General features: G+C 38.2%; 1 protein-coding gene and 1 long non-coding RNA gene across 3 annotated transcripts in view; one reads left to right on the top strand and one right to left on the bottom strand.

The window, feature by feature from the left end:
- Positions 1-1568, bottom strand: part of LOC106158195 (uncharacterized) — a 1864-nt gene extending 296 nt beyond the window's left edge. Inside the window, exon 1 of the long non-coding RNA XR_001237879.2 lies at positions 1235-1568. This is a non-coding gene — a long non-coding RNA (uncharacterized LOC106158195). The remainder of the gene's footprint in view (positions 1-1234) is intronic.
- A 3392-nt stretch (positions 1569-4960) lies between these two features.
- Positions 4961-14470, top strand: LOC106158193 (uncharacterized). 2 transcript variants are annotated; one of them, XM_086998054.1, is made up of 12 exons: positions 4961-5073; positions 6630-6919; positions 8120-8191; positions 8794-8832; positions 9170-9241; positions 10438-10548; positions 10687-10740; positions 11261-11299; positions 11556-11624; positions 12680-13219; positions 13755-13838; positions 14092-14470. In XM_086998054.1, the coding sequence occupies exons 1-12, from the start codon at positions 4976-4978 to the stop codon at positions 14268-14270; spliced, it is 1647 nt and encodes a 548-aa protein (XP_086854180.1). In that variant the 5' UTR covers positions 4961-4975; the 3' UTR covers positions 14271-14470. The 2 variants fall into 2 exon arrangements, with proteins under 2 accessions (XP_086854180.1, XP_086854181.1); XM_086998055.1 differs by lacking the exon at positions 4961-5073 and adding an exon at positions 6324-6373.
- Positions 14471-17415: the final 2945 nt, after the last annotated feature.

Below are 17415 nucleotides of genomic sequence, written 5' to 3' on the forward strand. Positions count from 1 at the left end.
CATTTTCTTTTTTAACGGTGGCGCATCGACAAACACATATACTGAAATTAGTCGTTGCATATGCATCCATTTTTAACCCATAAAACCAACTTAAGAATACAAGTCTATTCTTTTAATCTGTGCAGTAACAAAGTATGGCACAGTGCTAGCATGAAAATTACAATTGCTAAAAAGCGAAAACATTCAGTGGCAACCCGTTCAAGAAGTGACCTGGGTCCAGTACAATGTACCTTTACATGATAGACACCTAGTGAGACCACTGGTCTAAAATAACAAAACATTCAGTGGCAACCCGTTCAAGAAGTGACCTGGGTCCAGTACAATGTATCTTTACATGATAGACACCTAGTGAGACCACTGGTCTAAAATAACAAAACATTCAGTGGCAACCCGTTCAAGAAGTGCCCTGGGTCCAGTACACTGTATCTTTACATGATAGACACTAGTGAGACCACTGGTCTAAAATAACAAAACATTCAGTGGCAACCTGTTCAAGAAGTGACCTGGGTCCAGTACAATGTACCTTTACATGATAGACACTAGTGAGACCACTGGTCTAAAATAACAAAACATTCAGTGGCAACCCGTTCAAGAAGTGACCTGGGTCCAGTACAATGTATCTTTACATGATAGACACCTAGTGAGACCACTGGTCTAAAATAACAAAACATTCAGTGGCAACCCGTTCAAGAAGTGCCCTGGGTCCAGTACACTGTATCTTTACATGATAGACACTAGTGAGACCACTGGTCTAAAATAACAAAACATTCAGTGGCAACCTGTTCAAGAAGTGACCTGGGTCCAGTACAATGTACCTTTACATGATAGACACTAGTGAGACCACTGGTCTAAAATAACAAAACATTCAGTGGCAACCTGTTCAATAAGTGACCTGGGTCCAGTACAATGTACCTTTACATGATAGACACCTAGTGAGACCACTGGTCTCAAATACGTTCTTCAGACCTGCATCATCCCTAAGATGAAATGACCCGCAGTTTTAAATTCCATTATTCCCAGATAAAAAGCAAAGGCGGAATTCAAATCAATACCATTTTCCGTACAGACGTCATGAAAAATTGATCATCTGAAGATTCAACGTAATGTAAAATGTATATGTGAAAATTGAAAGTCTAATTATAATTTCAACACCGGGAATCACCGGGGAATATCGCCAGAGATCTCAATCTGGTCGCCACTGAATGTGGTTTTCAATAAAAGTAAAATACTTTACCATTTATGGCTTGGGCTCAATCGCTAGCAATTTTTTTCTCTCGCTGCCTGGTTTGCAACTGCAAGAAGTTAGGCAGTATAGGTTCTTTCTATAATTGGCGTCTGGGTTGTTTTTATCATAGCCTGGAGGACACCAATTGTCGCATTTACAATCCCTAGGGGAGCAGTTATAGCAGTTCCACGAAGACGACATCGCCCCTCCGAGTACCAACAGTAACACAACGGCAACCAATAGCTTCATCGTGGATTGAGTAACGGTTTGTTCAACAGCAGAATTCCACTGGCGGGAACGGACTGCTTTCTTGGCCTCTTATACGAAGTTTTGCCAACCTACGACGATTAATCAATTTATACTGACAAGCACGAAATAAAATAAAGGAAATTGAGTCTCCAAAGTGGCGGAAAACATTACAGCCAAAAGATAACTACAGTCATATTTTAATGGGGAAAAGCTGCAATTACTGACAATTTGACCCAATATGCCAACCATTAAATGGCAAAATACCCTGTATTGTGGTTTCGGGCAAAAAAATTAAATTATGACTTGTCATTTTTCTGACCCACATTAATCGAATAATCAACAACCATGCACTAAATAATATCCCATTTATGACAACTATGTACTTTCTGATGATAGGTTAAATTAGCTGTCATTCCGTTGTAATTTAAACTGAATATAAACTAGTCAAATAAATGCACCGGCATATCCAGGTTTTCGGTTTCTCTCCATTGACACCCTAGCATTATCATAGAAACAGCTCCATATAAAAGTGTACTATAAAAGTAAGATATGTAGAGAAGATGGATGGAAAATAGATCGGTCTTGTCTCATTTTGTTTTGCTCGTTTTCTAATCATTCTCGGCTTTAACAATAGAATTATAAGCAATCAGAAAATACAGCAAAAAAAGTGAAAGTAGAACTCCTGCTAATTCATCTCTCTCAATCGTTACACGAATTAACAGACACATAAAATGAGCAACTTGTTACAATAATCTGCAATATCTTTCTCTTCATTGACTTGCACGCAAGGAAAGATAATCAAGGGTAGTGTACACGGTAACTTTATTGATGATATATATACTCTGTTTCTAGTAAAAAATATTTACACATGGGTCCACATGCACAGTTACAGATCTATGTTTTAGGTGATTTTTTCAAGTGCCACCTACAGAAGTTTTAGAAAAAAATATTTCTTTAGAATCATGCTGAAGTCATAGTCTAACACCAATTTGTGTACATGCATATACCAAGTAAAATAAGTCCTTTAGAGCAAAATATAGTAGTATATCCCATGCCAAAATATACTCTGAATGTAAAACAGGGTAATGCGGTGATGTCATTGTGAAGGGCTGTGCTCACTTTGGTATATGAGAGGGTTTTTACCACGCTTCTAACCCAACGAACTCAATGTATACAGTCTGTCAGTAGTATTACATGGTGCGGCAATGTATCATTTATGATATAAAATATATCAAAAATTGCCAAGGAATAAAAAAGAAACCACTGAAAGAAAATTAAGGGAAGGAAATATATATGCACTGAAGAGGATGCGTTTATGCCTGTGTGTTTTTTCCCTGTCTATTGCTATCTGCAGATGTTTCTGACAGCAGCACCCAGCAAACACGTCACGTTGGTATCACGTGGTTAATCCGTCGCTATGACGTTATATTGTGGTAGCGACGTGATGGCCACGTGATCCGAACGTGTCGTGTTTGATGGGTAGAACTATAAGTATTGGTGTTAATGGCTGGTAGCTGGTGTAACAAAGCTTCAAGGACACACTAGGGGGTATCAGGCGATATGGCACAACGTTCAACAGATGTAATGAAATGGTATCAGGACAATTCCTCCCCCCTCCCCCCCCCGGACGCCCCCCCCCCTCCCCAAAGAATATATACAAATATAAAGTACAGGGTATAAAGTTCAAATCTTTTCATCCAGGTATCCCTTTGATTATCTGTCACTTTTAATTGCTAGACTGCTACCCACCTACCCATTACTCACCATACTAAAATATTCGTAAAATTTGTTTACCCCACCTTTACCTGGAGAATAGGTGGTTATACTTTCATTATATATTTATTATTACTTTCTCGACTTGTATTCAGTGAAAAAGGAATTTGTTGAATAATGAAGTTGTATTTTCACACTAAAATATAAATAAATTAGATGAAATATTTTGAGCTTTACACTCTTTACTTTATATTTGTATGTAAATGTATATTCGTCGGGGGGATCGTCGGGGGGGTGTCCGGGGGGGGGATTGTCCTAGAATCAGTGAAATGGTCTGTCTTGTATCATCCGACAAACATGTAGGTGTCTTCACCTGAAAAGCACTTTCTTGTAAAGGGCATACTACCGTACTCTGTCACACCAACAGAACACTGCTGATGACCACTTTCTTGTAAAGGGCATACTACCGTACTCTGTCACACCAACAGAACACTGCTGCTGACCACTTTCTTGTAAAAGACATACTACCGTACTCTGTCACACCAACAGAACACTGCTGATGACCAGTTTCTTGTAAAAGACATACTACCGTACTCTGTCACACCAACAGAACACTGCTGATGACCACTTTCTTGTAAAAGAAATACTACCATACTTTGTCACACCAACAGAACACTGCTGATGACCACTTTCTTGTAAAGGGCATACTACCGTACTCTGTCACACCAACAGAACACTGCTGATGAGCCTTTGAAGGTCAAGTACTTTAAATATCTAAAAAGAACCATATTTCCTCTATTCTTCTCGACCAACTCCAATATTTCTTTTCCGATCATCAACTGATTTTGTGTTATTCCCATCGCAGAGAATGTACTACATGAGACCAAGCTTAGAACCCCTTTTAATAGTGTGGTTAATAATTAAGGAAGTGCTCTTAAAAACTTATTTTCTGCTCTCTGGTAATTTTTTCACATTTAGTTGCACTGACAAGTTTCAATTCGCAAAGGGTCATGACAAATAAGTAACAGCGGCAATTTCTATAGACTACACATGCGCCTGAAATGATAATATTAAAATGCAATTTGGTGACTGGTGCCAAAAGGTTTTTATTGTGTTTGTGTAATTTAGATCTGAAACAACTAAACACCCACGTATCAATGTTACATTAATCATAAAATACTTATAGTCATCTGTTGCCAGAATGAATGAGTAAAAATAAATACTGAAAATAACAACAGTAAAATGAATCATTGAAATAGGATATAAAGTAATGTTTATTGTAACAGACGTGGAGAGCATCAACAACCATCAAAATCTTAATATTATCTTGAACAACCTGAATTTTTTTTTACGTCAAATTTTAGAATTACATGATTTATGTCTGAAACATAGTAAGAGTCTGTCTAAATACAATATCATGTTCTAGGCTATTAGACTTGATGTAAAACTTCAGGTGTAGGTTTTGTCTGAAAAGCTACTGCAAACCTATTCATTTTACCGTTACTCTATGAATATGTTTATTTTATTTATTATTATTCTTTGTTTTTTTTTTTTTTTGCGGAGGTTGCATTTTGTTATAATTAAAAAAGATAGAAGAAAGACGCTCACTATCATGAAGAGTTTTTTCCAATATTTCGTCACCTTTAAGGAAATTCACCTTAAGCAAACGTAGGTATTTGAAATTTGCGGGAACGCACTAAATATTTTGCATCGATTAAAATGTCAAGTCAAAAACGTTAAAACGTTTCTAGGTCGTCTTTAAGACCTTAACATATTTATTGCTCATTAATGGTGCTTAGTTCCGACTGGCTTAAGCTGACTTTATATAAGGATGCAACCATCCACGCAAAGTTCTTAATAAAGGTAACTGCCACGGCCAACACAATGTAAGTAAGTCGTTTCTTGAAGGGGTTTGTAGTGAGTTGATTTAGTAACTGTTAGGACTCTTTTATGGGGTTTCTTGATTAGAGTAAAAAATGCCACGCTATTGTGTGTTTATAAGCGACAGAAAAGTAATAATTAAACAAGTGATCCATGGGTACATTGAGCATTTTCAAGTATAGAAGTTAAATTGCAAATGGAGACGCTTAAGACCATATAGTAGTGTACTATGAGTCGTAGATTAGCTAAAAGAGTATAATATTCTATATACAGTACTTCCACGGGGTTTAATTTTGTAAAACTGCAGTTTTAAAATATAATTTTTATCAACAAATTAAGTCATCTTGGTAATGTATAGGAGTTGTTTTACAAATTGTAGTCTCTTTTCTTCATTACTTTATAATTGAAAAGAATAACTTAAAGCGATCTCATGCATTGAATTATGCTGCTGTATTTATATATGTTGTAATTATATCAAGGGCACCGTTGCCTATCGATAAAATTGTTTTCTACTCTAACTCTCCTTCTGGCCAGTTTTTTCTAAACTTATTGCACTTCCTTATTTCATTTTAGTATCAAATTATGCACCCCTTCTTGTTTAAATGCCCTAAGTAACCTAAAGTGCGGTGTAATCTGTTCACGTTTAACCCATTAAACGTTACGCCTATATAACCGGGTGCCTATTAATGGACATTACCAATGTGACTTCAGATACCTACAGCGACTCCCGTGACTTGTGGTGACCTGTTGATAAATTTAAACTTCAAACTCTTCCACATGTTATAGATTTCAGGTTTTTGGTCTTTAATTAACAATACAGGTCCTGAGAAGGACGCAAACTTACGAGTAACAATTATAAATGTTTGCCAGTCTCCTTTAACTGTTGCGGAATCCAAAAGTACCTTTCTTTGTGCTCACATAAGTTATCTCGTTTTTATGTATGTCGTGTTCAGAAAACAGAAGCCTTAAAGCGAGGTATAAGCCAATTCATTAATGCAGTATAACATTTAATTTACCACTAACAACCTTTATTACCATTAATTAATTATTTCCTTATTTTTATTGCGACCTTAATGTATTGGTCCCAAACAGCGTTGAACGTTCAGTTGTAGACTTTATGCCACACCTAACCCTTTGCCACACCAAAGGAAAACAAGGAAATGGTTTCCATTTTTTTTTAAATTGATATTGTTTTAAACTCAGGCAGCAATCACATTCCCGCCAGCAGCGTCGTACTTTCTCTTTCCCCAGCTTCCATTCACGTGATAACATGATTTCATAATATGACCAGAAACTTCACAACAGGTGACAAATACATGACTAAAAAACGTAACTGATGGTCGACAAAATTGGAAGGTTGAAGACGCTTCTCTTTTCTATATTTATATGAAAACGTCTACCCTGCTAAAGGTGACTGGAAAGCCGTACAGTATGTGCTAAATGTCTTATGAAAGGGCATACACAGTGCGCCGAGAGCCATGCAGTAAGGACTGTAATAAATGCTTCCGACTCAACAAGAGGGCCCTATTAAATAATAAGACTTTAATTTTATTTCTTTAAGGATTTCGTGTACAATATTACTGCTGCTGTCGGTCCAGGCGATAGCTCAGTCAGACTTATGGTGGTGTCAGGTGTATCCACAGTGGTGTCAAGGAGCAGCAACAACAACAACAACAACAACAACAACAACAGCACCGACCACAACAAGGGGCCAGCTTTCATGGTGCGAGATGTACCCCTGGTGGTGCCAAACAACCGTAGCCTCCACTGTTCCATCTTGGTGTCAGCGCTATCCCTGGTTATGCCAAACAACAACTGAAACACCAACTACAACAACCGCACCAAGCTCAAGTAAGTTCATAATTTTCAAGATATTTTAGACGATAAAAAAACTGACAGCAAACGACAACAGGTAGGCAGAGAAATTCTACTGTGCTATTTCATGCAAGTAAGATTTCTCTCTGTAGATTTAAATCACATGCCCTTTGGGACAGTTCTGCAATGGCGACCGAACAGAGACGGCCAGGTGCGACGATTCTGCCATTGTTTGGTCAGTCTTAAAAGACTGTTTCCTCTAACCTTTGGACCTCTGCCTCACCTGAGCAGAACTGTTGATTTTAAAATTGTTTCAACAACATCACTTTAATAATTGTCACTCTTATGTAGGCCTGTAAATAGATCTGTTGAAATCACCAGTAAAAGAGCAATACCGATGTGGCCTAGAATCTAGGGTAATTGTCTAGGGGTGCTTTCCCAGAGATTCAAATCGATCTAAAGATTAAGTTTTAGATCGACCTAACTCCTTGGAGGTTCACGCTAAATTGCAGTCAGCAGAGCGGACACCATAGTTAATTACCCCCTTACAAATTTTAGTAGGCGAGACAGACGCTTAAGCCGGCCAAGCTGACAGTAATCTAGTGAGACTCCCCACAGGGATAGATCGATCTAAAAATCTATGGAAATGGGGTGAAACAGGACTCCCACGAAAACTGAGACAACAATGCGCAGGTTTTGCTCTATTGTCTTTAAGACAGTGACGTATTTATTAATCTATGGCAACTTCAAATATCTTTATTTATATAACTGGAATGTATCTGAAATAGCCCTGGTGGGAACTCGGGAAGCGTGTCAGGGTGTGTAAGGGTGTGTTAGGGTAAATTGACTCATTAACGTTTAAAGTGGAATATTCAACGCAAATATGTATAGGTAAAACTTTTGATATGGTCAGTGCAGAGTAAAGACATGTATCCCTGATATCGATGGATATTAACAAAATGATAATTATACATGTACGGTAACTACCTGCAATTTTATGATATGCCTCACTCATTCAATTTGTTCAAGAATTATTAGTTTTCTTAATCATAAAAATTATGAACTAAGCCTAATATTAACAACATTAAAATTTACATAAATATTTTCATGCATTGCTGACAAAACATTAATTTAGAGAATAGGTCTATTATATATCCATTTTGTTTGATAAGCAATTACCGTTTAGAGACGGAGCTATTTGGAGGTTTATGAAAAGACCCTTTGTTGTCTTTCCAGCTTGTGAAGGTTGCATCTGTGGGTATCTTCTGGAGCACTGGCGATATAGAACTTGGAACATGCAGGCATGTGGTATGTAGGACACAAGTTCTTCTCCGCTCGCTCGCTCGCTCGCTCTCTCTCTCTCTCTCTCTCTCTCTCTCTCCGCGCGTGTGTTTGTGTGTGGGTAATAATGTTCTTTTTAAAGTTTATATTGCATTTATCGATTGGAAACACGACAGTTGCGCCCTGAAGTAATACTGTGAGATATTAGTCTATAAAGAATTGGTGAGAGTGAACAAGGGCACGTGATTGAAGCCAACTGGCCTCCTCTCCTTCGCTTTCCTGAAATCCTACTCCATCACTTCAAAATAACAAAATCAGTCTGCGAAAAAAAAAACTGTAAGACTAGTATATTATCCCTTTCCAACACCAGTTTTCAAGAATCTACTGACCCAAATAAGAAACAGTGAAATTTACAAAACTTGACTGGCATACATGGTCTCCATTATTTGGCATTTAATTGAGGACAATTTTTACTTGGCAGTTTGTTTGCAAAATTATTATCATTGTTATCATTTAATACGTTCAGTCTCTCTTTTTCGGATATAAGGATGATAATTTCATGATAACTTTATCATGTACATGTATTATTATTATTCCTGTTGTTTAATGTATTTCCGTTCTGCTTCCAGGGTCTGGCTACCCACCAGCTGTACAGGGAGCCAGTCTCCGTGAGTTATTTCAACTATTATCTTCACCAAGACGCTCCATTTTGAACCATATTGCCCCGTACTAAAATGACTTTGAAGCGTGGCTTTGTTTTTGATTCTATTAAAACAGTAGTGTTATGAACAGGAACACATGCCACAAGGGTGCTACATGTGGTGTCTTGTTATTGTATGATAAAATGCCAAATTTTATTATAAAATCGTACAGGCATTTTATTTGTTTTATTTCTTTTCAGTATCAGTGTAGTATCAGTAACATAGCCAACGTTATATTCTCACAGGTATGTTCGGAAATAACAAATCTTTTCACTTGATTAATTACCGTGTTTTTTTTTTTCAGCGTGTCCTGGATGTGCATGTCGCCAGTGCAAATGTAACCTGGTAAAACAGCAGTTCCACCAAGAACAATGTCGTAAGTAGATACATGTCTATAGTCTAAATGTTACCTAGTAAAACAGCAGTTCCATCAAGAACAATGTCGTAAGTAGATACATGTCTATAGTCTAAATGTTACCTGGTAAAACAGCAGTTCCACCAAGAACAATGTCGTAAGTAGATACATGTCTATAGTCTAAATGTTACCTAGTAAAACAGCAGTTCCACCAAGAACAATGTCGTAAGTAGATACATGTCTTTAGTCTAAATGTTACCTGGTAAAACAGCAGTTCCACCAAGAACAATGTCGTAAGTAGATACATGTCTATAGTCTAAATGTTACCTGGTAAAACAGCAGTTCCACCAAGAACAATGTCGTAAGTAGATACATGTCTATAGTCTAAATGTTACCTGGTAAAACAGCAGTTCCACCAAGAACAATGTCGTAAGTAGATACATGTCTTTAGTCTAAATGTTACCTGGTAAAACAGCAGTTCCACCAAGAACAATGTCGTAAGTAGATACATGTCTATAGTCTAAATGTTACCTGGTAAAACAGCAGTTCCACCAAGAACAATGTCGTAAGTAGATACATGTCTATAGTCTAAATGTTACCAGGTAAAACAGCAGTTCCACCAAGAACAATGTCGTAAGTAGATACATGTCTATAGTCTAAATGTTACCTGGTAAAACAGAAGTTCCACCAAGAACAATGTCGTAAGTAGATACATGTCTATAGTCTAAATGTTACCTAGTAAAACAGCAGTTCCACCAAGAACAATGTCGTAAGTAGATACATGTCTATAGTCTAAATGTTACCTAGTAAAACAGCAGTTCCACCAAGAACAATGTCGTAAGTAGATACATGTCTATAGTCTAAATGTTACCTGGTAAAACAGCAGTTCCACCAAGAACAATGTCGTAAGTAGATACATGTCTGTAGTCTAATTGTTACCTGTGCAGTTCACACACTGTATGACAGGTACAGAAGTGAATTTCTATTTCTCTTGTTATTTTTTTTTTTATTTTCGCTTTTTCTTTCTTTTTCGTTTATTTAATTATATTTTCAATAGAGAATATTTGGACTGAAAACCATTTTACTAGAGAACATTTTGTATGAACGTAAAAAGGGGAAGTCAACACTTGGCATGTGGTGACAAAAGTTAAAATCGCGGTCATCTCCGTTCTTCTTCTCTGTTATTTAAAGACTATTCACTAAGTATGTTCTTCCAGCTCGCATAGGCAGACGCAAGCGTCAGTCTACCTGGGGCAATAATATCTGCACGCTGATGCCATGGATCCAAGGTTGCACTCAGACGACAACAACACTACCGCCACCTTCAGGTATGTTCACTTTATGTTTAGCAAAAAAATATATTATTATTATTATTATTATTATTATTATTATAACATGTTTCTTTGTAACAGTATTATGCTAACATGTAGTACACCCACATCATTGTGAAAATTATACTCTTTCAGATTGCAGAAATTGCGACTGTGATTTTCTCCTGGGGGAATGGCGAAGTCGATGTGGTAAGACAACGTCAGCTCTTATACACCCCTAAACCGAACGGTAGAAAGTACTGAACAAACGGTGGCATTTTTTTTTTTTTTTTTTTTTTTTTTTTTTTTTTTTTTTTTTTTTTTTTGATTTCGAAGAAAATATATTTTAAATCATTGAATACTAAGGCAATGCCAGTACTTGGACGAGATACCCGTATCCATCAGTTCCATTGTATTGATGACCTACCCTGTGATGACAGTGATTGGTGACTTCAAGCAATGCACATTTATTTGAAATATTTATTGAATTTTTGTAAGTTTGCATATCAAACGTTTTCTCTTTGTCATATGTTCCTAGTTGGAAATTACGAACAATTAATGAAGTAAGAAAGAATATTAAGCACAGACTTGAGACAAGATATACACCACAATACATGAAGCATAATGTTCGATTTCCATTTCGGTTTTCTTCACAGCCTGAAAGGGGCAAACATATTTACCTAAAGAAAGGCACCTTCCTAGCTTATCGATCTGTATGTTTTGTTTTCAGGACAATCCACTCCACCACAAGGATATATGAGCACGAACCGTAAGGATGTATTTTATCAAAACAAACATGCAAGCATATATTTTAACGCGGTTTCTAGAGAAATGCTTCCCAAAGGGAGTAAGAAGTTTGTCAAACTCTGGTCATTTTGCTTCTTGGGACAGAAAAATTGAAACCTAAATAGAGAAAAATTTTCGTGTATATGGCAAACCCTATCTTCTTACATATGATTTAATGTTACTGCGTTCTTTGACAATGGGATGTTTGAACGTTTTTCGAGTATTTTCGATATTTCCAGAGTGTCAAGGATGTTCCTGTCAAGAGTGTATTTGCAGGTTTATAAGGAACACATACAACTCTGTATGCTGTGAGTATAAGTTTTCTTTACTGATACGTAAATGACGTAGTCAAACCTTTTTGCCCGACGCACACGTAAAGCTACCGGCTGAGCTACGGGAGCTAGCCAGAATTTAGACGTGGATATGTTGGTTATGGGATAGTGCGAGCTGCAATCTGAAGTACAAAGTTTGGGAGATTTAAGACATAAACTCACTACATTGGCAAGGGTTGATTAACCCCCCCCCCCAAAAAAAAAAAAAAAAAAAAAAAAAAAAAAAAAAACAACAACAACAACAACATATTGTATCAGCGGGGGCAAAAAAAAGCGTTAAGTAAGTGGTCATTGAGTGAAAATCTTGGACCGGATTCACCTGTACAAAATAGTGGAAACTGGACAAGTATCATAGAGGACTCTCTCAAATACTGGCCTTTCAAAACCCTGTGAAACTCATGGTCAAACGTTGTGGTCACACCCGATCGTACATGTCCAGTAATCTTACCCACAAAATTAAGGCGGCCCATCAGGACGGGGTGTTTAAATACGGTTCGATCTTGAACTTAAATGTAACAAATACGGTTACACTATAAACATTGCTTACTTACTTACTTGGGACCTCCTGTCCAACGTAGGACATTGGGCGGCAAATAGACATTGCTGCCACTCACTCATTAACATCGTATCAGAACCAACGTGTTTTAATAACAAGACCATAAAATTTGTTAAACTTTGAATAGAGCATTTCATACTTATATATGTTCGTTTAGTGCGTTTGACAACGGAACCGATTCCAGTGACAGCCCCCGTCAATGCCACGCCCACAGTAATTGACAACACTTCTACCGCACTAACAACAGTGTCAACAACACAACCCTCGACAACTGCACCAACAACGAAACCAACAAGAGAATCCATGTCAACAGTAACATCAACTGAAACTGCAGCAACAGAACTAACAACAGAAACCAAGACAACTACAGCAATAACATTACCTACAACAGAAACGAAGACAACTACAGCAACAACAATACCAACAACAGAAACCACCACAACCGTACCTAAAACGGTTACTGCTCCTATTTCAGTGTCAGTCACGCCGCCGACGACTCCACCGCCGACAACACCGCCACCGACAACTCCGCCGCCAACAACACCGCCACCGACGACTCCACCGCCAACAACACCGCCACCGACAACTCCACCGCCAACAACTCCGCCGCCGACAACTCCACCTCCGACAACTCCACCGCCGACAACACCGCCACCGACCACTCCGCCGCCGACTACTCCGCCGCCGACTACTCCACCGCCAACAACTCCACCGCCAACAACTCCACCGCCAACAACTCCGCCACCGACAACTCCACCGCCGACAACACCGCCACCGACCACTCCGCCACCGACAACTACAGCCCCGCCGTGCCCCTGCAGGAGCCCGTTCACGTTCACTGACCATGCGTGCAATACCCAGGCCGAGTGTGGCGGCCCGTGCAGCTACTACGTGGGGATGCCCTTTGCCAGCACTGGGGCCGCGGGAATGTGCCAGTCTTTTGGGGGACATTTGGTGAAATTTACGACGGCAGCTTGTTGGAGTGCGTTGGAGACTTACCTTGCTGGACAATTGGGTATGTTCATAGTGTCCCTAGGTTCTGAATTGCATACTAAGTTTTAAAATTCTGGAGTGTTTACAGTCTTACACTAACGAAAGAGAAAGAGAGAGAGAGAGAGAGAGAGTGTGTGTGTGTGTGGGGGGGGGGGGGGCGCCCGCATACTTATCCAAGACTAAGTGGATAATAAACAAATGGAATTATATTAAAGTTGCCTTGCATTATTGTATAAATCGCCTCCTGAATTGTAGATTTTTCATAGACGTGTTTTCCACTTAGAGGAGTTATCGCTTCATTTCCTGTGTCACAGACTACTACACGTAGAACGATGTGAGTAGCAATGACAAACTTCTCGACGGTTTACATGGTACAAATGAACCAGTTCCGATAAAATATTATATTCACATTTATTCCAGGTACAATTTTGTTATTGATACTTTAATATGTAACTGAACCGTGTATTGATATTATAACAAAACAAATGAAACATTATTTACAGATTGCCTCTTACAGTGTATGACTAAACGGTTTTTTTTTTTTTTTTGTCTTCCAGGTGCTCAAGACGTCACGATGTTCACCTGTGGCAAAGTGACCAGTTTTAACGACCCCACCCTAGTCATAAACTGGTGGTGTCCTGGTAAGATGAAAAAAGAATCGTTTTTAAACGAGTTGGGTGTGTTTTACAAAGAACTTTATTCTAAAACTGGTGTTGGCTTTTAGAACAAACTTTAGTCTACTTTCATCCACAATAAATTGGTTATAGTCGTCCAATTAAATAAATGATTCTGTTGCACCTGTTTTTATACAAAAACATCGCTCTTAATGATACGATTAAGATGAAGTTATGGTACATAAGTTACCACGTATTTATCACATTTTCTGTCTATTAGGTGTTTGTGGCGGCACCGCGTCCACCGTGAGTATCGACGACTTTGCACGAGCCACGCCCTTCGTACCGCCGACAGCTGGAGACTGCATCGCCGTCCGTTATACCCAGAACAACATCCATCTACAGTTTGTCGACTGTGCCTCCAACCACCACTTTATCTGTCAAGACACTTGTCCTTGAGGATCGCCATAGAGGATCGCTTTAGTCTAACCTGTCCATGTTATAAAAGCCAAATAATAAGCTTTTGTCTGTTATATAGATAATTCCATGAAATCTTAACGATTTTCAAACAGTATATTTAATCTTGTGATAATTTGTGTTCATCAGAATAGCTTGTGCACAAGACATTCCAAAAAATAAAAAAATCGTTTCTCTTTCCATTTCGTTTCTATATGTTTATTTATTTGCTTTTAAGATACAAGAATGACATATATATAACTTAATAGTCGGACATTTATTCCTTGAAACGCACGGTAGATCATTTGCAAGGAAGGTGCGGTTTTATAATAATAATAGTAAATGATAATAATAATAATAATCTGTGGAGCGGAAAATGTATGTACAGATTTGTATAGGCAGGGTCGTAGCCTGAGCAAAATGCCAGGGGGGGCAGTAAGCGGAAACGAGGGGGCGAAGCCCCCGAGGGGGGAGGGTGTGTCTCCCTCTCTCGATTGTTGAATGATTGTCTAGTGGCCATAAGTGCATTTTCTCACAGAATTGACACCAACTTTGCAATTTTTTTTTACCTTTGCGATTATTATTATTATTTATTTATTTTTTTTTTTGCACCTCAAATCCCAGGGGGGGCAGCTGCCCCCCCTGCCCCCCCGGAGGCTACGGCCCTGATAGGGCTACATAAGACCAAGTGATGTTGAGAAGATTGCTCACCAATGCTTTATGAAGCAGGTACTTGATGATGCCGGATACAGGGGCGGATTTAGGCCATCTTCTGGGTCTTCCGGAAGACGGTCAGATTTTCAAGTTTACATTGACGGGTATCTATTTTTTTCTGTCGGAAGACGGTCAAAAAATGGAGGATTGATCAACAAATATAATATGGAAGACTGTCAGAAAATATCTCTGGATCCGCCCCTGGGATATACCTTCTGATATATATATGTCTATTTAGTATCGTGAAAGAAAAGCTTGCATGTCTGATGGCCGCGAAGTTTCTCTCAGCGCTAGTCACTTGTGTTGTGATCTGCATTTGTGCGTGACATCATTCACAAATGTAACTATGGCAGTCACACTGCTCAGTGTTAGAAGAAAAGAAAGCTGCATAGAGTCTAAAAGTGTAAAATCAATAAACAATTCGAGAATAAATTGATCTTTCCGATGCCTCTTATATAATATGTTTTATTTCCTCTTAACAATTTTAAATAACTATCTTATAAAGTTTATTCTCCATAAACGTTTTAGCTATGTATGTTATTGTAAAATCCAAGTATTTTAACAACAATAAATATTATATTTAATTTGAATAAATAAGGAATATGTAACAGATTTGGTGGTATCAGTAATCTTTCTACAGATGTTTTATTGTGCGTTTGTATAAAATCTACTAAATAACGTAAATCAGTCGTCATTGCTGTACTAAACGAAGGGCCATCAAGGGGCTTACCTGTTCGTACTTCTATGGAGAGGATGAGTTAACAGCCACCCTTTTCCAAACTAATCTGTAGCCTGAACTTATTTTCAGATCACCCCTATCGTATTTGAATCCATGATATTAATTACATAGTATGATAAACGAATATAAGAGTATATAGTGACTTTTTGTGCCATTCAACTAAATCTTCCCCAGATTAAAATGATCAGTTGACCGTAGGCTCCTATTTTGAGGAAATCTTAATTTTTGGAACCTATTTTTGCCAAACATTAGGCCTATGGTAATTATTTGGCACAAACTTAACGATTTTGCTCAGAAAAAAAGCAGTGACATTTCCTTGTGAGGTTAAAAAATATACCCACACGTTTAATGGGGAATGCAACATTTCATAAAGTGTAACAGTTGCCGGTAGAAGGGATGAGCAATCGAAAGCATTACTCCACAATATGTCCATAGATCACAAAATACACCGACTTTTATCTAGATCTGAGACAAATAAAATCATGCCATATAGTCACCGTCGAACTCAAAAATATACAGTTGCAAAACCAAGAACTGTCAAATCTTCAAAGAAATTCCTATCTTGGACACTGAATACTTACAAATATTGGCCTGACTTCTAGGCCCGTATTCCAGAATCTCCCTTTAGCGTTAAGGCAGACTTAAAGTCGACCTTATGCGAAATTTGTATTCCAAGACCTTTCTTTATCTCACTTGAAAGGAATCACTTAACAATCATCCTTAGCAAAGGAATCGGTCATTTCTAGAATCTGCCTTTGCTTAAAGATTTCCTTTATTTTCGGCTGAGGATTCCTTCAAATGTAAGGTTGGTCTGGAGTAACTTTTAGTCTTCCTTAAGCAGCCATCGTGTACATTTCTCTTGTGAAAATCAGCTCCATGGAGGACTATGTAAACCAACATGCCTACCTAAATTCAAAAACATTAAATTCAACTAGAAAAAGCACTCCGAGAGCGGAGACCTCCGCCAAGGCAGCAAAGTCTCCACCCAATTTTCATTCTATAATGATTTAGTTTTTTATTTTTGATTATCGATAGATTATTTATCCGGATCACCACCAAAAACTAATCATCTGTTCCTTGGCCCACTTGTGACAGTTCCTGAAAATTCCATCACAATCGGCCGATAACTTTTTGAGTTCTTTTTGATTATTGATTATTGATTGATTATTGATCTTGATCACCACCAAAAACTAACCACTTCTAATATAATCCATTTCTGACCTACCCTGAAAATTTCATCAAAATCGGCCTGTAACTTTTTGATTTTATGTTGATGACAAACAGACAGACAGACAGACAGACAAACAGGGATGAAAACATAACCTCCTTGGTGGAGGTAACAAAAAGACAGACAAACAAACAGGGGTGAAAACAGCCTCCTTGGCGGAAGTAATACATTTGCTCGAGGATAGGCTTTTCTCTGTTGACTAGTTGCATCAGTAGCTGCTTTTCGATATCAGAAAAGGGATAATGTCCATATGCACTGTTGCATGACTGAAGTTGATCAGTTGACCCCAATTATACAACATTACTGAGGCGTTTTTACCAAGGAGGGTGTCACAAAGGCCTACTCTAACCAATGAGGAGCTCCTTTATGTCAGTGCCCCTTACCTAAAGACTGACTTTTGTCAAAGTAATTCCTTATCAAAGGAGAGGCTAAAGTGTGGTCTTAGCATACCATTTCGTTAGGCCTTC

The sequence above is a fragment of the Lingula anatina genome, chromosome 10, assembly GCF_051362555.1.
Source record: "Lingula anatina isolate TDL-2025a chromosome 10, LinAna3.0, whole genome shotgun sequence".
NCBI lineage: Eukaryota > Metazoa > Brachiopoda > Lingulata > Lingulida > Lingulidae > Lingula > Lingula anatina.

Bases quoted from the DNA above. Each gene is read 5' to 3' on its own strand.
- LOC106158193 (XM_086998054.1), top strand. From the start codon at position 4,976: ATGGTGCTTAGTTCCGACTGGCTTAAGCTGACTTTATATAAGGATGCA. The intron at 6,920-8,119 runs GTAAGTTCATAA...TTGTCTTTCCAG, and splicing joins AACAACCGCACCAAGCTCAA to CTTGTGAAGGTTGCATCTGT. The intron at 8,833-9,169 runs GTGAGTTATTTC...TTTTTTTTTCAG, and splicing joins TGTACAGGGAGCCAGTCTCC to CGTGTCCTGGATGTGCATGT.